This window comes from Diprion similis, chromosome 14 (assembly GCF_021155765.1).
Source record: "Diprion similis isolate iyDipSimi1 chromosome 14, iyDipSimi1.1, whole genome shotgun sequence".
Taxonomy (NCBI): domain Eukaryota; kingdom Metazoa; phylum Arthropoda; class Insecta; order Hymenoptera; family Diprionidae; genus Diprion; species Diprion similis.
In genome coordinates, this window is record NC_060118.1 from 6,319,777 (window position 1) to 6,340,764 (window position 20,988).

The 20,988-nt window shown below is 36.9% G+C and overlaps 5 protein-coding genes across 5 annotated transcripts; 3 read left to right on the forward strand and 2 right to left on the reverse strand.

Annotated features, from left to right (window-relative positions):
* The first annotated feature begins 1,790 nt into the window (after positions 1–1,790).
* LOC124414458 (sodium- and chloride-dependent glycine transporter 1-like) lies at positions 1,791–2,632 on the forward strand. The gene is made up of 4 exons (XM_046895406.1): positions 1,791–2,063; positions 2,138–2,250; positions 2,338–2,466; positions 2,531–2,632. The coding sequence occupies exons 1-4, from the start codon at positions 1,985–1,987 to the stop codon at positions 2,630–2,632; spliced, it is 423 nt and encodes a 140-aa protein (XP_046751362.1). The 5' UTR covers positions 1,791–1,984.
* Positions 2,633–2,705: 73 nt separating this feature from the next.
* LOC124414709 lies at positions 2,706–4,013 on the forward strand. Its single transcript, XM_046895735.1, has 4 exons — positions 2,706–2,851; positions 2,923–3,052; positions 3,140–3,357; positions 3,479–4,013. The coding sequence occupies exons 1-4, from the start codon at positions 2,790–2,792 to the stop codon at positions 3,789–3,791; spliced, it is 723 nt and encodes a 240-aa protein (XP_046751691.1). The 5' UTR covers positions 2,706–2,789; the 3' UTR covers positions 3,792–4,013.
* A 2,519-nt stretch (positions 4,014–6,532) lies between these two features.
* On the reverse strand, positions 6,533–9,548 carry LOC124414707 (F-box only protein 6-like). Its single transcript, XM_046895733.1, has 4 exons — positions 9,478–9,548; positions 7,133–7,700; positions 6,897–7,040; positions 6,533–6,784 (listed from the first exon to the last, which is right to left on the reverse strand). Exons 2-4 carry the CDS (start codon positions 7,688–7,690, stop codon positions 6,596–6,598), a joined length of 891 nt encoding a protein of 296 aa, XP_046751689.1. The 5' UTR covers positions 7,691–7,700; positions 9,478–9,548; the 3' UTR covers positions 6,533–6,595.
* On the reverse strand, positions 6,641–14,815 carry LOC124414708 (F-box only protein 44-like). Its single transcript, XM_046895734.1, has 4 exons — positions 14,175–14,815; positions 13,951–14,094; positions 13,228–13,409; positions 6,641–6,686 (listed from the first exon to the last, which is right to left on the reverse strand). Exons 1-3 carry the CDS (start codon positions 14,727–14,729, stop codon positions 13,233–13,235), a joined length of 876 nt encoding a protein of 291 aa, XP_046751690.1. The 5' UTR covers positions 14,730–14,815; the 3' UTR covers positions 6,641–6,686; positions 13,228–13,232.
* A 2,445-nt stretch (positions 14,816–17,260) lies between these two features.
* Positions 17,261–19,290, forward strand: LOC124414782 (60S ribosomal protein L18a). Its single transcript, XM_046895855.1, has 3 exons — positions 17,261–17,402; positions 17,815–17,994; positions 18,876–19,290. Exons 1-3 carry the CDS (start codon positions 17,385–17,387, stop codon positions 19,209–19,211), a joined length of 534 nt encoding a protein of 177 aa, XP_046751811.1. The 5' UTR covers positions 17,261–17,384; the 3' UTR covers positions 19,212–19,290.
* The last annotated feature ends 1,698 nt before the right edge of the window (positions 19,291–20,988 follow it).

Consider the following 20,988-nt stretch of genomic DNA (forward strand, 5'->3'; position numbering starts at 1 on the left):
ACATTACACACGGAAATATGCAATCAGTTAGTCTCCACAATGTTGACTCGCTCATGCACAAATTCTTCAATTTAATTACTCGCATCTTGATCTATTTTTTGTTAAAGTATCATAGTCAATAATCTTAACTTATTAAAACGATTACTGCGATATTGGATCTAACTTAATACATCTTTGGAATGCAATGTCCCGAAGTCTGCAAATTGCGATCCTCATTTATTCATAAAAATCACTTTCCTGACAGAAAGAGTACGATCTAGATATCTGTGACTTGTCAGGATAGTGAATATCGGTAATATCTCGCACAGTTTTTAAGCTTGGAATACTTACGAGGCTCGTTAGTGCTAACGGTCAAGATTATGTACAAAATTTGGGGATGGATGAAGCAGCTTACGCGATCCGAACCACAGATATTCCACAAAGCTAGGGAACCGATTGACTCAGCTGAAAATGAAGACCGTTACAAATCATACGAACATTTCTGGAGTTTGTCTAACCTGGTGCTCATCACTACGTGCTTTCAAATGGATGCTATCTACTTTTGCGACATGAGTCACATGTTCAAAAACGATTCCAGTAAGTTGTTTCTTCAGCGTTTCGCCAGTTAATTTTCGATTTACACTTTCAAGTTACAAGTAGAACTTGATTTCTCAGTTTCCTCATGTTTCAAATTCCTTTTAACCAGAACCTGGCTTCATTCAAATCATGTTCATGTATACTACATGGGGCCCCGCGTTGATCTACATGGAGGTTTTTCTTGGGCAGTATATTCGGCACAGCTGCCTCTACCTGAAGAATATAGTACCTCTGGCGTGCTCTACTATAGGATATGGCATGCTGTTGACAATATATTTATACTCCGTTGCCTCCGTCGAACGATTGGCTGATACCTACATATTTATCTTCAGGTTTCTAGTACGCCGCTCTGTCAAAAGAATCCATACAAGTTCCCATTCGAGTCGTAGAAATGTACGCACACCAGTCACAAACATTCCGTGTCATATTTCTGTACAGATTTTTTTGACCGAAGCATTTATTTGTACTTCCACTTCGTACGATATTTGTTTGAAATCTAATGCAACACGAAATTGTTCAAAGGTCCTTCGGTTCCAAACTGCCATGGATGATCTGTCCAGAAGGTTCGACACCAGCAACGTGCATTGATCGACCATTGCTACTTAACTGTTACCTGGAAAATAGGCAGGACGAGTGCTATCCAAAGCTGGGGACTGAGCTCCTTTCATCGAGAATATACTACAAGTTAGTTGTACCAATTTTTTTTCATCGCTAAAAATGAACGTAAAACCATTAATTATGAACATAAACAAGCACAGTTCCTTCAATTTTGTTTACCGCAGAGATACTCATTCGACATTTGTGAAGAGGGCAGGCCTTTTACTTGTCGGATGGCTCACTGTGTACATCACTTTGAAACAAAGCCTCAGCGATACACTCAACGTGCGTTAATTATTTGACGGAGACTTAGTACAGGCCCTATCAAAAGTCGAGCTAATTTTATCGAGCCTAACGTTGAACAAGTCAAAATTGCTTTTGCTCGAAACGTAACTGCCTTTTAATGTCGGGGTATTTTACACTTGTAAAGTTATCTACCCTAACTTTATTTCCATTTCTTTGCAGATGATGAAGAGATTTGCACTATTTATAATTATTTTCTTTCTATGTCTATTCATACCCTTAGCGAATCACATCCCCCAGGGTCTCTCCGAATCACCTTTCTTCAACTTACGCATCAGTGGCATTTTGAACGTGCAAGTAAGTTGGTCAAGCAACTCTTTGAGCTTTGATCACGTTTTTATTCTCTCTGCAGGCATGGCTCGCAGCCTTCACGGATTTCTTAAGGGATCATGCTATAGTTCGCGGCGGGTATCAGCTCATTGGGTGTCGCATTAAGCCAGGTCCGACCACAGCAAATCTCACAATTTGTTCGTGTGCTCTCACCTACATCATTACTGCAATTTGCCAGATGTTTTCAACTGGCATTCTAGGCGTGCTGTTGTTTTACATGAAAGTCACCAACGCCGAAGAGGAGCTCTATTTTCCAAGCAAGAATGATTAATACCGTTATACTTTTCCGGGTCAGTATTGTTATAGAAAGGATTTGTTCTTCTTGTTACAGAATATGCAAAACTCTTCAACTTCTATCCCTTTGCACTGGGAATGCTGCCTGTTCGACAAATGTGGAGCTTGATCTACTTCATGTTTGTGGCCCTATTGTCGACATCTTACACTGTAATCACAAGGCATTATAATCGATGAATATTTAGTACAGAGTTTAAGTCTCCAGCCACGTAGAATTGAGGCTGATTATTTTTGTAGATAGTGAATATGGCGGTGCTTGAAGAAAGCATATACGACAACTTCCCAGTAGTGTTGCGGTACCGAAGCTATGTCAAAGTTGCAATATGCACTCTTGGATTTCTAATTGGAATCCTTACTGACCTTATGGTTGGTTATAATTGCGTGTGTTTGTTTTATTGCAACGATGATTGACCTGCCGAATTCCATGCAGGTTGACAACGAATCGAGCGCTTATGAAGACGAGCCTGTACTGAGGATTGCACAGCGACTGACAATCATTATTTTATTGACCCTCACAATCAGCGTTGGGTAAACGAATTTTAGTCTGGTACTCAGTCGGGCCATAATTAAAAGTGTGTCCATCATTAAGTTTATATTTCAGGGTAATGATTTGCTCAATTAATTTATTATCACCGAAAATAGGTACGTTTACGGAGTCGAACAATTTTCGGATGATATAAACTTTTTGAATGGAAGTCAACCGAATACCTACTGGAAGATATGCTGGAAGAGTTTGCCGTTCGGAATATTGGTACAGCACTTTGAGACGAGACTCAATATTAAATATACATTTAATAAACCAATTTAGATATTGTTCAGCAGCGAAGTAATCGACATTAGCTTCCCGTCTAACAATGTGTCCGAAATGGCATCGAATATACTCTACGTAATCCTGTTGATCGTGGCATTACTCTTTATGCTCCGTCAAGTTGTCATGTCCATTAAGGCTAGAGTGAGTCTTATTATAAGCTCTACGTACTGCCTGATCGGTGTAACTCTACGGACTGATTAGTAACAGCATTTTTTGGATCGGTCACAGAATGTTACGGGCTTGTTATTTCAAGCTACGATGCTTTGGGGACCACCGTCGGACGAAGATCGCCGGATGCGCAGGATGTACAATCCACGCGAAGAGACCAACTACTGGAAGAAGAACAGCCAGTGCACTCACCACTGTCTCATTGGAAAAGACATTCTGCTCTCTGTTATTCACAGCGAGATTAATTCAAGGAGTAACAGGGCCAGACGCAATGACACGTACGTTTTTCTGCAGAGTATTGCGGAACTTCAAGTCACGCTTACTAAATTAGATTTTGATCGAGTACTTCCTTAAAAAGAAGATTCAAAGTGGAGTATCAGCTTGAACGAATCATTATAGGATGCAACAGGATATGACTGCGGTAACAAAATCGACGAAACAGAATCAGGAAGTTTTTTCCATCAACAAGGTATCCAGTGCAGAGTTAGAAAATTTCGAGGAGCAGGTGAATGAGAAATTGAAGTTTCTCCAAAAAATCGAGGAGATGGAGGCTGAACTAAAGCACGAGCGAGTTGAAGCTCTAAGAAATAATGTTGAAGCTGCAAAATCTATTGACGAAATGGACGGCCGAGTGAGTGGGCGATGCAACAGGTTTTTGTGCCACAGCGACAAGTTCTTGCTGATTTCTTTGTTGTACAGATTGAACAAATGATTGACCAAGCAAAGTACAGAGGTTTGCTGAAGACGGAGAATAGCACAACCAGGGTGGTGAATGCACCTTCCAAACTGAAACAGCACAGGATGCCCCTGTTTGTACCAAAAGAGACACCACGCTCCAAAAACGTCTCAAAGACCCTGGCCAAGGCTGATTCCAAAAAGCGAAACAAGGAATTTGCCACATTTCAGACACATGTGGTCCACGTGCCGAACTTCATCCTGGAACAACCGATAATAACTTTCCAACCACCTACACCCCCAAAAAGCACGGCGAAGGGGGAAAACTCAAGTCCTTCAGAGTTTCCTACGATACAAAAGTGATTCAGATACTAGGAATGCTTTCTCCAGTTGAAGTTTTTTTTGCAAAATATGCAGGGATCAGTGCCCATCTTTCACTATTGACGATCGTTATTCCTTCATGTATTGATATATGATATTTCAGAATTTATCATCAGAAACTGCAAACCCAGGATGGTCCAACCCAAGCAATGAATCATTCCACAATTGGCAGGACATCACCAAGTCATTTTATGGGCGAGTTTGGGCCGGTGAAGGCGAAACCTGGTCTACCCATTTGGCCTATGTCTCTGGACACTGTGCAGTCCGTTACTTCCTCTAAACAGTCACAATTCTCATTCTCTACAAGCACTGCATTGAGGGAAGGAAACTGTCCGTCATCAGACGACTTACTGAGCACACGCTTACCTCCGAATGTCAGCCCTGCTCACCAACCGTTTTCAGTTGAGATCCAACAATCGGCAAGCTCTCCTAAGAATCCTGAATCCTCAATAGCCTCGTCAGAGCTCTCCTTACTGAACCACGATCCAGTTCTACGTGAAATCATTCGTTCGGTTCATCCCGATATTTTTAAAGCTGAGGTAGGCGGTTTTTATTTCTAGTCTGAAAAATTATCGTGGGAAGATAAGTTCCGGTGAGTTTTGAAATCACCAACCATTCATTGGTAGATGGGAACTGTGCACGCTCTTCAGTCTCCAGTTGGGACTTCACGCGACGTATTGACGCCAAGTCCGCTACAAGAGAAGTGCAAGGCTGAGAGTACTTCACTTGTTGTTTCGCAAAATCAATTGCAACGTAAACCGATAACATATGAACCTGTTACACAAAAAACAGGTCACATGTCCAGTATCAAAGGAAGGTTCGCTCAGCCATTGGAAAGAAGTAAAATGCGTAGTAGAACAGAAGTGTCAAGCAGAGAAAAAAAAAAACCAGCTGTTGATACTGATGATGCAATAAAAATTCGCATCGATAGACTTCTACGCGGTGTACAAGATCTTGGACCAATGAAGGCGTCCAAGCCAATAAATTATTTTGGCATTTGTACCGCAACAGACAGCAATGCTCAGAAACTTGAAGTATTGTCGGAAAAGCAATTAGCTGATACAGAAAGCAGCAGTGGTTAATCATCTACTTGAGTAAGGAAAGAACATTGCACCAAAATTGAAGAGGATTAGCCAAACTCCTGGTAAAACGTTTATCAGGTAAAGTATAAAGGATGCGATATAATATTATTGCCAAAAATTTTTGTAGAAAAAGCACATAATACCCGAGACTGGATCAATGTAAGGACTGTACGTAAAGACGAGTCAACTGGCATAAAACGTGAGAAATTAGAAGACAACATAGCGATCGAAAAATTGTTGGAACTAAGTAAACAAATATAATATTTTGATGGCGTTATAGCATTGTCGTACTGATCAAATATCACAGTGAAAGGTTTTTTTTCTCACCTTTCTGGCAAAATGATTAGCTAGGAATCAAAATTTGCTAATCAAAAATTGAGAAGACTTTTCTACGAAAGATTCAATGTTACGCTAGAAGCTTTGTTGAACAGCAAATACTTGTAAAACTTTATGTACGAAGTCTATAATATAAATCAGATATATATTCGTCATTAGTGAAAATTATACTATATGCCAAAGAATTAATGATTTTTTAGAATCTAGAGTACCTTGTCAGTCTGTATATTTTATCCAATATATTCTAAGGCCTCTCAAAATCTTTCAAGGTGTGTTCAATGTTAATAAATCATGTGATATTGAAGTACAGTGTGTAGATATTCATGAACGCAATAGTAAATTTTCCTGAGTTTTACAAATTTACTTTATATGACGTGAGGTAAAATTCTGTGTCAACTAGATGTGTATTGCAGTAAAATATATTATCAATACAAGAATCTGTACGCAGTGTTGTACAAGATAATGAGTATTATTACCTAGACCAATATAAGATTATTCATAATAAGACACATAAGATACGAAAAACAAAATATAGTTTTCTAATCAACTTTCTCGATAAAGGATAAGATCATCATAATTTTCATCTAGACAGTAAAAAAGATATTTACAACAACAGGACTTCCATAATCTAATGTGAAAAGAGTATCGTATGTTTCATAAAATATTTCTCCGGGTGTGGAAAAAAGAAATGTTGTTGCTGTGAATAATTTCTTACCGAGATCAGATTATCAACGGTTTGTTGATTTTACCTGCAATCGTTTTGTTACAGTTATATATTTTTTATCTCATAATAATAATCCAGAATTTCTTTACATGAGCTTGAATAAAAGAAATCAAACGAAGAGAAAATTGACCTTTACTATCCAAGACTTTCGACCATTTCGAAAAGTAATTACCTGATATTCATGTACCCACAATTAGTAGCAATATAATAATAATATTAATAATAATAATAATAATAATAACAAAGTAAAAATTGAGACGTAATTCCTTATCATGTTAACACAGCCTGTAAAATGCTTAAGTGTGACCAATTCTATTACTATGACTCTAAGAGAATATCGGCGGCCTCTTCATACTCCGTAGGCTTCTGCTTCGGCAGATTTACTTTGACGCATGCTCCAGCCATTTTGCTACCATAATGTCCAGCCCAAAATTTTCGGTCGACACCTTCATGCAAAAAGGTCACTTTTCTCAATCCAGGTCCATAGTTGGTGAATTCGTGTTGGACCTAAACAGTACGTCAGAATCGAAAGTCCGTTATATCAATAATTTCATAATTGCCGTATTGATTGGGAGGTTAAAGTATAGAAATATCAAAAATATATAGGACGAAACCTTACTTGAAACCAAGTATTCTGCAATTCACCTACAAGAATATTTTCAAAATGAAATTCATCCAGGACTTTACCAGATTCATTTTTCAAGTGAGCGGAACATTTGTAAGCTGCTGGACAATCCCATCTGCAACTGTACCACTCGCTTATCTATGTAATTGAAAGAAGTAACGATTAGAAAAGATAGTCGAACCTGATAGCAGAGTAGAAAAAGCGAGGAAAAGAAATCTTGGAAACTCTACCATGATAGGTGGCTGAAATTGATCTAAAAATTTCGGTGGTAATCCATTGGAAACTAAATTAACAGTTTGTTCTTTGGTGCAGTCGCGGAAGGAAGTAACAAAACAATATTGTTCATTCTTAAAGAATGGCTCTGAGCTTGGTAGCTCTGGGACACCAGTTGGAGGACATTCGACATTCCACTGTTGGCCACCATCACGCAGTATCCTCCAAAATTTTTTCCGTCCATCTTTACCAGAGTGATTTTTGAGTAAATTTTTTCCTATAGGATTTTTATTGCATATTACGTAGTACAAAAACCAAGAAAATTCTCCATCAAAGTGCAATCGCTTTCCCATAATAGCTTCGGCCTTCTTTCGCCAGACATAGGTACGCAGTATTGAGTACCAACGCTTGCAGACCAGGTGGCAGTTCAACATAGTCTTCGGATCGACATAGAATAAGATCTCACTCAGTAATTCTTCAGGCAAGTATTTGTCTGTTATTATCAACCCATTGTCACTGTTTGCGTCAAACTTGATCGGTGATTCCGATGCAGAGGTACCTTGAACTTCTGACATTTCTACTGATCTGAAAAAAATCATTTATGTAGAGAATATATGATTACAAATGAGGATAAAACTTTGCCGTAATAAAATGTGGAAAGATTAGATCCTGCTCAAATATTCACAATTTCATGAAGCTGAGCTTCAGTGTTTTGATCGAATTTTATTTTATGCTGAAGAAGTTATACATCAATCATGTTATTAATCTTGAAGAGAGTGATATTGTAGAAGAACGTAACTAAGCTATTGAAATTCATAGATGTCCTCGTGTTTGAGCAAATGACATTTTATGAAACGATCTTCACTGAGTGAGAAACGGTTGATTCGATTCTATAAAATTTAGTTGCCATTAAAGGAATGGATACACAAAATCTGGCTAGTAAAGTTTTTATTGGGCAAATTTTTAATTTGCAATTCATAAATTTGAAGGTAAATGAGGACATTTTATTTCCCACATGGAGTAGATAAGCACTTTGCTGGACAGATTAGTCTAGCAAAGTTAATATTCAAATTCAAATCTCATTTTCAGAACTGTGTTAAAATTTACTATTGATGGATCTCATACCAATTGATGTATCAGGAATTGGATACAGATCCTAATAAAATGAGTGTAATAAATTTGCTTTAATTTCCTTGCCTTCCCAGTTTTTCAGGCTCTTTCTCAATGACAAATTTATTAAAAGACTATAATTTCATTTGAAAAAAGGAACCACAGTACCACGCCTAAGCTGAACACTGGTTACAACTACTGTCTCTGGAGACAGTTTCAAAAATAGGAGCTGACGACGACTACAGGCCTGTGATGACCCTCGGGACTCTAGAAGGAGTATCCAAACTTACAAAACGCGGGTAAGTTCAATTTAATTTCCCTCACTTTACGTAGACAAGATTGATTATTTTGCGTAGAAGAATAGCTCGAAAATAATGAAGATCGAATCGATAGAAAATGAAGTCATTGCAATATTGCATGTATAATGTATATAAATTTTGAAAATTATTTTTAGAACAAGCCGTTACTCTAGATAAAGTGAACTTCATGTGTGAAAAATAATCGGTTCTTTTAGTAGCTAAAATCACTACTTTGTTTGAACACGCATAAACTTGTAAAAGTTTGTTGCTATTTTTTGTATTGCAAGCTATAATCGCGCCAGTTCTGTTTCTCGAATCAATGAGAGAATATCATTATGCCTTGAACTATTTATGGTTCTTGTAATATCCGAGATTTTACTCATACGAGCGTACATTCTTTCCATATTACCTTGGATAAACAAGGTTCTACCATACTTGCAAGACCCATTATTGCTTTAAGAACGATTTTACAAAAATGGAAATGTGTGGGCTCGTTATTCATCTCACTCATGAGTTGGAAGGTAGGAAAAAGATACATGTCGCACCTTGGCGACAAAGGTGAGAGAACTAAACAAGAGTTATTTTCACTATGTGGAAAAGAAAAAAAATCAAAGGTTTAAAACTTTAAAGGGGTAATCCATTGATCTTTGAAGGAAACTATTGATATCAACAAGTTCATGCACACCCAATGACAATTGGTCATCGCATGAATTCGATGAAAATCGCACATTGTGACAAATGCGATTCAAAATCGGCGCGCTGCGATAGCGACACTTCTGCTCTTCGGTGGCAAGTTTCGCAACTACACAAATGTTGCTTCGCAGTTCGTACGTAGATTCGAATCTTGGCAATCGAAATATGTTATTAACTGATAAATGCCGATCTTTGAATTTTGCCCATGTCATCTTTGTCGTCAAGGTGCGATGTGTCATAGGGTTATATTAAGGAATTACCTAGACTTTGCGTTCCTGTCCGACAAGAGCTGTTTGAGCCTGCTTTGAGCAGCATGAATTACCCACGCACTACGTACACTCAGTACACTGTCATCTACTGTCCAAGTCGATTACCGAGAGCTTGACATTGGTCACGTGGTGTGAGTATACATGGCGTATCTAGAATTTCTACGACACGCCCCTTTCTTCGAAGTTAAAGCCTTTAAGTGAGGTGTGTACCAACTGTCTAAAAAAATCCCTATATTTTTAGGGAGTTATTTTTCTGGCGAACGGGACCCTGCTCGGTAATGCCATCATGTATAATTGTGGTGTGAGTTGTTTAAAGTCCCGTTCATTTTTTCCCCACGCAGATTCAACGCGCGTTTAGAGCATATGCAGTAATGCTCTAAGATTCAACGTCACAACAATTAATCATCACTGATCTAGGGTATTTTGGCGCCGTTGGTACACATCTTACTTAAGTCTAGGCGTACAAATCTAGCCGTCAAGTTGGCCGGATTTTTCTTATTTTCACTCCAACGAAGCTCAAAAGGAGCTTAATCGACGAGCAATCGTTTGATGGTCACGATAAACTGGATACGAACACTGAATTCGAACAATTGGCTAGTGGCTCTAGAGTCGAGCCCCTTGTGCTAATGCACCCTAATACATGAACCACAGAGACCTGATCCAAAGAGTATAGAATATATAACCTCACGTATCTTCATATATTGTGAAAATAAATGTAATGATTTTCGTGTATGGTTGTTTTGGTAGAAACTAATAAAAAATACAAGAGGTTTTTGAGTTGATATAATATTTTATGTAACCATTCTTTATGATACAGTATTATGTACGGATATATATTTTTATTAAGATTTGACATTACTGTTTACGTTTTTTAAATATAAGTACTTTTTTGATGTTATATATTGAAGATTACCTATTTAAATATATAATTTCGATACAATGTGTTTGATTTGTTGCCATTTATTTCATTAATTTTGTCTTATACTAAATTCACATCACATTCATAGAAGAAATGTGTATGTACAATACGATGCTTACGTTATGTTCTGTATCCATGCAAACATATTTATAGGCTGCCAGATATGGAGAAAAATATGAGATCGTTCTGTAATAACAGCGTTGACTGAAGAATTCATTGCAAAAAATTTATTATCAGAAGTTTTAAGAATTCTTCACTGTATTCCCTGGTTTAAAGGGAGCGCCAAAATCGTAAAAGTAATGCTCTAAGGCCGAGACGCGCTCGTCCGCACTCGCTCACCGCCGAAACTCGTTTGCCCAAAACCGCGCGCTCGCGGCTCTCGAGCGTAAGCGGCACCCGCCTGCCCTCTGGTTCTTAGCGCTGAAACTAAATTCTAACTATGCGCTGCGTCTCCGATCGCACAGATCGCCAAAGGCGCGAACAAATTGAAAGGGCTTTTGTACGAAACATTTAATGCTACACTAGAAATTTCATTGAACAGCAAATAGTTGTGAAACTTTATCTGTAAACTCTAAAATATAAATCATATCTATATTCGTCATTACTGAAAACATACTATATGCCAGAGAATGATTCTTTAGAATCTACAGTACCCTTGTCAGTCTATATATTTTATCCAATATACTCTGAGGCCCCTCGATATCTTTCAAAGTGTATACAATGTTAATAAATCATGTAATATTAAAATACAGTGTAGATATTCAATAGTAAATTTTTCTGAGTTTTACAAATTTGCTTTATATCACATGAGGTAAAATTCTGGGTCAACTAGATGTGTATTGTAGTAAAATATATTATCAATAACAGTATCTATGTACAGTGATGTACAAGATAATGAGTATTGTTACCTAGACCAAGACAATAGGGTTTTAAAGGATAAAAATATCATAAATATATAGGACCATACAGCATACTTAAGAATATTATTGAAATTATAAGTATCCAGGATCGGATCAGGTTCGATTTTGTATACACCAGAATATCTGTAAGCTGCTCGATCATTGCAACTGTACCACTTGCTTATCTACGTAATTGGAAAAAAGCAATGATCAGAAAAAACAGTCGAACCTGATGGCAGTATTAAGTAACAACGCCTGCAGATCGGGTGGCAGTTTAGTATGGCCTTCGAATCGACATACAATAAAATCTCTCAGTAATTTCTTAGGCAAGTATTTGCTTGTTATTACAAACCCATTGTTACTGTTATCATCAAAATTGATTCGACAAGTCCAAGAAAATAATACTGTATTGAAAACCAAAATTTCTTAAATTTCAGTACGTAGTCTTAATAGCGGAAAAGTTTTTTGATAATTTATAGTTTTATTCAAAATATTTTTCCATGTCGGGTCAAAATATTCATTCATCTTTCACTTATTATATGAAATAGGGACTTATTAAGTAAGACAATGATGATAATTGATACTTTGATCACATAAATTGATATTGTATTGCGTCGTTCATGGGCACATGGGAGTAAAAAACAAAATCTGATCTTGAGGAAAAATAATCGATTTAATCAAAAATCGATTACTTTTGTGCATTCTTAAGGATAGTTTTACAATATTCGTAACTGTAACCGTAACCGTTTCCATAGGAAGTTGGAGGATAGGGAATCTGTTCTATGGTTACAACCAACTGATGATGGTTTCGTAGAATCCATTCCAGTATACTGAAATGGATTTAGTCTAGCCAAACTTTAACTTCGTACTGAAGCGTTCTACAAACAGCAAATCAGATACGCGTGAAGGGAAGCTTGACTGGTATTCGTTGCAGATGCAACCAATAGCAAGGTTGTACTGTACAGAGATTGTAGACGAGCCTTCTAATTTTTCTGGAAACTGAAACGTTTATTGAAACGATTATAGTTACAGTTATGGACATTGTCAACCGTCCTTTAACAATTGTCAATATCCCTAGAATTTATTGATATAGTTGGAGATAGATCCGAAGTTATAAATGCGAATTATACAAGTATCAAAATGGAAGATTCTTTGGTTTTGCCCTATCTTTTCAGAGATTTATATTCTCAGTTGTAGAATTTGAAACTGTTAACAAATGGACCGATCATATTCCTTAAATTCTACAGTAGTCGTAACAGATGTTTCACGCATGAACAGCTGTCCCTTAATTCGTAATGAATATTGGTGTTCCGAATAATTTTTATTTTACTGATTCACGTGGAAAACAATTCTTTTATACTATATACAGATTTACAATAAGTTTTTTTCTTGTCTGACCTATGATTTGAAAACTTGCAAAGTAAGAGATTGGTGAATTGGAGTTATTCGTGCCATTCACCATTTTCATTAGCATACGTAATCAAACATCACTTTCGTAATACTCTACAGATCTAGGTATAATCATTATTTATATATTTACACATTAAAGTTTTGAACATGATTGTATTAGCCACATAAATCCATGGTTTAGTCAATACAGTGACAATGAATCAATCTTGTTCTGCAGTCTTTAGCTTGCGTTGTGAAATTTGAGTTACTGATGGAAAGTAATAAAAATTACGATCATTTAAAATATAAACAGTTATATAAACATAGAATGTTGAATGAAATTTTAATTGAAATTCAGTTACCTTAAACTCGAAACATGAAAGGAGAATTACTTGGAAAATAATTTGATGAGTGCAAACCTACTGTTTGTAGCCATATCCTTTGCTGAGTAAAAAAATGCTTGGCCAAAAATGGCACAAAAGTATTTGATTACGCATTTGTACAGAAATACATGAAAAGTCTGCTTCTTGTAACACTGACTAAGGATCTTCTGTTTCTCTAATATTCATAGACTCGTATTTTGGAAGATTTACTTTAACACATGCACCAGCCATTTTACTGCCATAATGTCCTGACCAAAACCTCCTATCTATACCTGCATGCTGAAAGATCACCTTCCTCAATCCAGGCCCATAATTTGTGAATTCATGTTCGATCTGAGGAATATGAACATATCAACGAATTAGTATATTTTCCGATAAGTAAATACCAAGAGTCTTCCTGAGCGGTTGAGATATTTTTATAGATTTATTAGATTGTCTATCATGGAGTTAGGATAAATAAGAAAGATCAATTGACCATCTAAATAATTGCTCAGATTTTGCATTAGATTCATGCAGTCACCACAAAATTGAATACAGTAAGAATTTCATGTGTCATGAAAGTAAATATTGAGAGAATACTTTGACATTTAGATTCATAATTATTCACAAATTAGAAATATTTATCTAATGTGTGTAACAGTGTAATATTTATCTTTTAGTTTACTATTTTGTACTTTTGGATAGCCTATCAAGTTTCATTTACTTTTTAGGACCTTATTATTGGAGTTTTCGATAAAGCTTGATCGATCCAAATTGCAAGTGTATAATAAAGTCACAGACCATGCATTCTAGCAACGAAAATTGACATGAAACTTGCTTCAATTTGGAATCTTTATAAAAAAATATCTTAGGAACATGATATACAAATCCTTACATAAAACCAAGTGTTTTGCCTCTCATTTTCAAGGGTATCGCGGAATTCAGTGGTGTCCATAATTTTTCCAAAATTATCGATTAGTGTAGCTGAACATTCATATGAAGCTGGGCAATCTTCTCTGGAGCAGTACCACTCGCTGACCTAGTTTCAAGAAACGATAGCACAAAGAATCAGGTGAAATGAATATTTTGAAAACAGAGAAACAGAATCTCAGAACTTACCACAATGGGTGGTTGAAATATGTCTAGTAGTTGTGGTAGCAACCCCTCGGCAATTAAATCTATAGTTTGTTGCTTGCTACAGTTATAGTAGGATGTGACAAAGCAATGTTGTTTGCCTTCAAAAACAGGCTCAGAAATGGGCAGCGGCGGAGCGCCGATGGGGGGGCATTCTACTCCCCAATTATCTCCATTTTCAGTTATTATCTTCCAATGCTTTCTTGGCCCATTTTTGCCAGAGTGGTTCTTGATTAAATTTTTTTCCAAGGATTTTTTAGCGCAGATACTGTAGTAAAGGAACCAGGATATTTCTTCACAGAAGTCTAGATGTCGTTCAATTACAGCTTCCGCTTTTCTCTTCCACACATAATTTTGCAAAACTGATTGCCACCGCTTGCAAACGAGTTGACAATTCAACAGAGTCTTATGATCGACGTGGAACAATATTTCACTCAATAACTCTTCAGGTAAGTATCTGTCCATTACCACCAAACCGTTGTTGCCGTTCTCATCAAACTCGACTCGGGTTTCATACATCATGCTTTGAAGTTGACCCATTTTTGTGGATGTAGTTGACAAAGGCGTTATTTACTTATACCGAGAGAGCACGAATCTATAGTGTCAATAATATGAGAGAATGAATTTCAAAGACACGGTAAAACACGGCCCCAAGTAAGAAACTGAGATTTATGGGCGGTAGAACGTTCAATATGAATAAATTAACCTACAACGTACCTCGTTCGTTATAAAAGAATCATCGACGCTATGGTCGATTATTGATCGTGAATGATGTGAGTCCGTGAGAGAATGGAAGAATTTTCACCTTTCATGACTCACATGTGCAAGGTCAATTGCGATGACCTAATACAACCGTACGAATAAATATAGCTTAGGGTGGGCGATAAAATTGTTATGTCCGCCAATTGTTTGATCCGGAATTCTGGCTCAGCCGATTACGTTTATGCTTTTAGTTTCTGTGTTCAAGTTGGTTAAAGCGTCACGATTATGCTTCATTTTTAAATGCTCTCGGTTTTTGTTGTTGCACTACGTGCCCGCATCGTAACGGAAATCGTTATAAATCTTCTTCTTCTTTTTTTGGTTATACCCCCTGAGAGGATGTGCTAATGGATTCTTGTGTGCTCCTGATTTCTTCAGGAGATTTCAGAAGGCTTGGTGATGAGGGGAAAGCACAGAACAGCAGATCAAAGAAAAAAAGACTACACTGAATCATTTACACTAACGATTATTAGAAATTTATATGCCTAAAAATTGGAGGTTCAGTTTATTTTTAACAATGAAATCAGCCATAACCAGAACTATGTTAATTGGACATGTTATAATCAGTTTTTGAACGTCATCACGGGGGTTAATTTTATGTTTCTGAACGAAGCTCTTGAGTTTTACGCTCGGGAGATTAAAATAAGGGCATTCCTGAAATAGCTATGATTAGCCGACGAGACAGGGTGATCGCACCGGTAGACCCTGGATGCGACGAAGCCCATCCTGGCAACGTAATCGTTACAATTTGTGTGATTAGACCTAACCCGATTGATCAGAGATTTTTTTTTCTACTAATATCAAGGCTGTCAAACCAAGATTTTCGCCCAGTAAATTTGACCGTCAAATTCGGCGGGTCGATCCCTGACGGAACGAGCCGCCCGTCGGCAAGCTCGTTATCAGGAATGCCTATGTGGGAGGAAATCCAGACGAAGGCCGGGTATCCCCCGAAATATGCATGTCATATATATGACTTTCTTAATACTAAATAGGATGGGGTTAACCCTATGCATTCTTTGTGAGAGGGAATCAAAGTGCCTTGAGCACACTCAAGGAATCTGCAAAAATTACCGGGTTCGCTCAACCTTTGTCTCTAGCCCTTTCTAATGCCTTGAGAATGCCCACAGCTTCCGCGGAGAAGATGAAAGAGTTTTCATTAAGACTAAAGCACGCAGGTGTTTCCTCGGTCGGAGAAACGACGGCTGCGGAAACCCTTGGGCGGGAAATAGATTTAGGCCCATCTGTGTAAAAATGGGTGGAGTTGGGATACTTGGACTTGCAAAAGGATCTTAGTTTCCTGATAGGATTAGAATCGCTTCTGATAGTAAAATCTATAGAAGTATTAATATTGGCAGGTGCAAAAATAGCAAAATAATCCAAATCAAAGTCAGGAGTATATAATCCGAGAGGCTTTGCCCCGTACGGAAATCCAAACCTTATTTAAGAAAGGACCGGGAGGAACAGGGTTTCGCCCACGTCGATCCAGTAAGATCTCCATAAGCTGTAACTTAGGAACAAGCAATTAGCAACGATGTTTTAGTTTACATACTTTGGGGTATTGCGATATGAATTGATAATATCTAAGTATTATTATTCTGATATTATAATATAAAGGAAATGCGCGTATATGTATTTATATGTGTAAATTGTACATACGTGTATGTAAGCATTTAATATAAGTATTAGATGTAAGCGTAATATTGTCGGGTATAAATCTTGGTCATCTCTATGGTATCATTACTGACGGAGCTACTCCGTGTAAGACATAGTTGCCTATAAAACGGCGTCAGTCTTTGCTCTTGGTAGTTTTAGTCTAGGGGTTTTTCGTAGACTTGATTATTGTTAAATAGTACTTTTAATGGTTTCAACAATAACTGTAATATTACTAAAGTTTTGTAAGAGGTCTCGCGACTTTTGAGTTAATAGAAAGTAGTTAGATTGGGGTAACTAGGTAATATCTAGTGACTTTTAGGTTGGTCGTGAGATTCTCGTACTGAAGTTAGGCGTGGTTGGGTTGTGTTGGGCAAATCCTCTTTGGTGTTGGGTTATGAAATAGAAAAGTATATGCTCTAAGGTCGGATGTTATGTCTACCATTGTGAACTGTTGTAAACTAGGCTTTATACAGCCGCAATTGCAGAGTTGACAATTGGTGGTTTCCATTCAATCTTGATTTTGATTGGCTCGGAAAAGCAAAACTGTATCATTGACTTTGCAACCGAAAGCACATATATAGTTGATAAAACGTCAAAAACTCTTGCAATCGTGCGTTTCTTAAGTGATTTTCGCATTTACCTATGGTAGTTTTCCTCGATGAAAAAATATTCAATCAATTTTAAAACTGACGATTCCCGGTGGTTCATGGCGGCCATTTTCAGTGCGCGGTGATCACGGCGGCCTCTTTTTCCGGTTCCACTTCACGTAGGACGCACGGAACAATGAAGGCTAAGGGAGAAGTGAGTAAATTTTCCCAAATTTCGTTAGAATTAAGTAAAAATAAACCTAAAGCTAAGTCTGTTGAATATTGCTCCACCACTACGTCAAATTACGACTGTATCTATTCAACGCGAGTTGAATTATCCGTGAATATACAGATTTTTCACTGCGACGGCATGGCAACCGACACATGTGGGTTATCGTGGTCTTTTATTACAACCAATTTTCTGACACCGATAAAGTCAAAGTGTTACTTGCAGTATTTTAGCGTAGCGAACAACCGATTATTGTTCAGATTTTAGTTATTCATAAAACTTCAATCTGTAATACTACTTTAGGTTATATTGCATCAGTAGATTTTGGAGTAACGTACAGTCTCATCATTCCGCTTCGTCAAATTTTAAATTAATATAAACTCGTTTCTGTCCACAGTTGAAGGAATTCGAGGTGATCGGGCGCAAGCTCCCCACCGAGAAGGAAAAGGTAACCCCATTGTACAAAATGAGGATATTTGCACCTGACCCTATCGTGGCCAAGTCTCGATTTTGGTATTTCCTCCGTCAGTTGAGGAAGTTCAAGAAAACAACTGGAGAAATCGTCAGCCTGAAACAGGTAAAGTGAAAATTCTATTCTGGAATAACGATGCAGTCATCACAGTTCTGATGAAAATAATTTTTGTTGATTTTGTATTCCTTGGGATTGGACATCTGCTAGGTTATATCGCAACCTTGTGTTCACTGAATTTTGTCAGACTACAAAATTTTTAAAGTGAAGATGTTCGTCCGTGCAGAGTAAAATTATTATTTATATATTTACTTCAATTGTCACCAACATCACTCAATAAGTATAAAGTTTTCAGCTGATAAATTTCTATAGATTTACTGGTTGAAACAACTGTATTTGAGTTCGGTTGAAGTTTAATTACTGACTAAAGTAGCAAACTTGAATCTGCTGATGACTGCAGCACATGAAATGAAAAATTTTAGAATAACTTGACGACGTAGTTTTGAATTTTTCAAACTTTTATTTCTGATTTTTCTCAAATAATCTCTTTAAGCATATTATTTGTTATGATATTAGAATTTATTTTACATTAGATATTGAGTAATAATCACTGCCAAACTCTCATAAAATCAATTATTCTAATCCAGTTCAATCTTGAAAACTGAGCAATTATTCCGTCTTGATTGGATATTTAGAGTTTTTCAACGTACCTCTTTGAAGTAAAAATTTGCAACTCACAAACTCTAAACTGGATCAGAGTATCCATTATTATCACAATAACAGTGCAATAAAGTTATAATGTGAACAGTTAGAAATCGTTCACCCTCAATTGATACATAAGAAATGTGTTCGTTATAATTTTAAAATAACGTTTTCTTGATTTTGCAATTATAATTGGAAATTGAGTGTACGTCTTGCTATATCCTAATAACACATAATTACTGCTATTGACAGTGCATCTGATATAGATTAAATTTTCTAATTTTTAGATTGCCGAAAAAACTCCAATAAAAATAAAGAACTTTGGTATTTGGTTGAGGTACGACTCTCGTTCCGGAACTCACAACATGTACAGGGAATACCGTGACTTGTCCGTAAGTGGAGCTGTCACTCAGTGCTACCGTGATATGGGGGCTCGTCATCGCGCCAGAGCTCATTCCATTCAGATAATCAAAGTCGAAGTCGTCAAGGCTGGAAACTGCCGCAGACCTCAAGTCAAGCAGTTCCATGATTCCAAAATCAGGTTCCCGCTACCCAAGCGTATTCAACACCGCAATCGTATGCCTCTATTCAGCGTACGCAAACCACGCACCTATTTCCTTTAAGCAATTTGTATTTCTTTGGTGTATTCTGTTGAGAAATATAATCACTTATAAGGGAAATAAACATTTTTAAACTATCCTATTCACAGCCTCGTTTTCTATGCAATCTTACTAATAATTCTTAGTCGAACTGAAATTGTTCTTTCTGTCTCGATTAATAGATTCCAAAGCTGAATGTCTGCTGACCAGTTTTTGAGTATTCTTTATTCTCAATTAAGATATTTCTGGGAACCTGAAAACCAGACTAGACTGTAAGAAATTTTTGAGCGCCACTATTTTTAACTTGGAACTTTGGTATGCAATTACGGAATGATTATTAGCGGTTTCAACTTGCTCTGTTCCACTCTGTTCTGTTCTGTTGCACTGGAACGGTAATTATATATGTAACCAGAGCGGAACAGTGCAATCTGAAAACGCTACATGACAAACCATTTTTTCATTCTATTTCTCATTTTACTTCAATTTGAAAGAATTTTTAATGACCTTCAGTATAATCAGGTACTATGAGCTGTTTAAAACATAAATACGAAATTGTTCAAGTCAAAATGAGATTTACAATGAAATGTTTGTCAAGAAGTCGTTGGGGAAGTAGATAAAAATAGCTCTGCAGGAGACAATATCAAATTTCCTCGTTTACCACTGCATGACTGATTACATGAAACATATGAAATGGAACTCATTAATTTCCCTAGATATTATACTGAATGCATACTTGGTAATCAGTCAAAAACGCTACAAATTATAAATCGTGAAGTAATATGTTCTTTATATGACCGCTCTTGCATCGGCGCAGGTAAATTTTGGTGTAAGCATGCGAGGGAGTATTCTAGCCCCTGATTCTGACTTATTTTTCACTTGTGAGAGCGGTGATAAGCGCCTTCTAGACCAATCCGAAGGCAGCTTTAGACGAAAAATCTTTTCACAAGTGAAGATGAGCTCAGAATCAGGCCTATGAAGGGTAGAGATAAGGAGAAATATCTTATTTCTCATATGGGTTTTCAACTGGAAAACAGTCCACCAAAAAGCAACAAATACTGATTCAACAAGTCACCAGAATGGCGCTGAGAAGCAATAAAGGTTCAATTTGAACTTGGCCGTTGTAGATGAAGTGAAGTATATGTCAAAGGGAAGTAAGACTAGATTAGTTAATAAAAGCGCTCTAAATGCACAGTGTGTACCTGTACCCTCCATCGGAATATGGATTAGTATGGTCAGAGTTTACGTATACGTAAAAGTATCGAACCCCTCGCAAAATAATTATTTGAAACAATTTTCTTTTCTAAAAGTTTTATTACAAATTTTACTCTTCAAATAAATACTTCAATTCCAAATTTTTTAGCGATAGATTTAATGAATGGAACAAATAATTTTATTCAATTAGGACTTCAAAATGTCATTTAATACATTTTTTAAAAACACCCGTGATTTTTATCAGGGATGATTTTATAAAATTGCTGAGACATTGGACACTTTCTGCTTGTTAGAGTTGATGAACTATTTTCACAAGTGAAGGGAATTGGTTTTGTAAATCAAATAACAGTAAATGATCTTGTTGGATGAAGGATGAGAATATTTTTTCCAGTTTAGCATTGAGTATTGAAACTAATCAGTGATAATTCCCTACAAAGGTCAGGTAAAGCGAAACGAAGTAATTATCACTGGTGATAAGGCCAGAGATTATTTCAGAGTTCAACATGTCAGCTGCGGATGACACATTTGCGCTGCGATTTTGTTGACACTTTGCTCCGTAATTTTTATCAGGGGTCATCACTGGTGATAT

Excerpts from the sequence above, each read along its gene's own strand:
- LOC124414458 (XM_046895406.1), top strand. The coding sequence starts at position 1,985 with ATGTTTTCAACTGGCATTCTAGGCGTGCTGTTGTTTTACATGAAAGTC. Across the intron at positions 2,064-2,137 it reads AGAGGAGCTCTATTTTCCAA|AATATGCAAAACTCTTCAAC; the intron begins GCAAGAATGATT and ends TTCTTGTTACAG. Across the intron at positions 2,251-2,337 it reads TATTGTCGACATCTTACACT|ATAGTGAATATGGCGGTGCT; the intron begins GTAATCACAAGG and ends TTATTTTTGTAG.
- LOC124414709 (XM_046895735.1), top strand. The coding sequence starts at position 2,790 with ATGGAAGTCAACCGAATACCTACTGGAAGATATGCTGGAAGAGTTTGC. Across the intron at positions 2,852-2,922 it reads GTTTGCCGTTCGGAATATTG|CGAAGTAATCGACATTAGCT; the intron begins GTACAGCACTTT and ends ATTGTTCAGCAG. Across the intron at positions 3,358-3,478 it reads AGGGCCAGACGCAATGACAC|GATGCAACAGGATATGACTG; the intron begins GTACGTTTTTCT and ends GAATCATTATAG.
- LOC124414707 (XM_046895733.1), bottom strand. The coding sequence starts at position 7,690 with ATGTCAGAAGTTCAAGGTACCTCTGCATCGGAATCACCGATCAAGTTT. Across the intron at positions 7,041-7,132 it reads AATTTCAGCCACCTATCATG|ATAAGCGAGTGGTACAGTTG; the intron begins GTAGAGTTTCCA and ends TCAATTACATAG. Across the intron at positions 6,785-6,896 it reads TGCAGAATACTTGGTTTCAA|GTCCAACACGAATTCACCAA; the intron begins GTAAGGTTTCGT and ends CGTACTGTTTAG.
- LOC124414708 (XM_046895734.1), bottom strand. The coding sequence starts at position 14,729 with ATGGGTCAACTTCAAAGCATGATGTATGAAACCCGAGTCGAGTTTGAT. Across the intron at positions 14,095-14,174 it reads TATTTCAACCACCCATTGTG|GTCAGCGAGTGGTACTGCTC; the intron begins GTAAGTTCTGAG and ends TCTTGAAACTAG. Across the intron at positions 13,410-13,950 it reads GGCAAAACACTTGGTTTTAT|ATCGAACATGAATTCACAAA; the intron begins GTAAGGATTTGT and ends CATATTCCTCAG.
- LOC124414782 (XM_046895855.1), top strand. Across the intron at positions 17,995-18,875 it reads AAATCGTCAGCCTGAAACAG|ATTGCCGAAAAAACTCCAAT; the intron begins GTAAAGTGAAAA and ends TCTAATTTTTAG.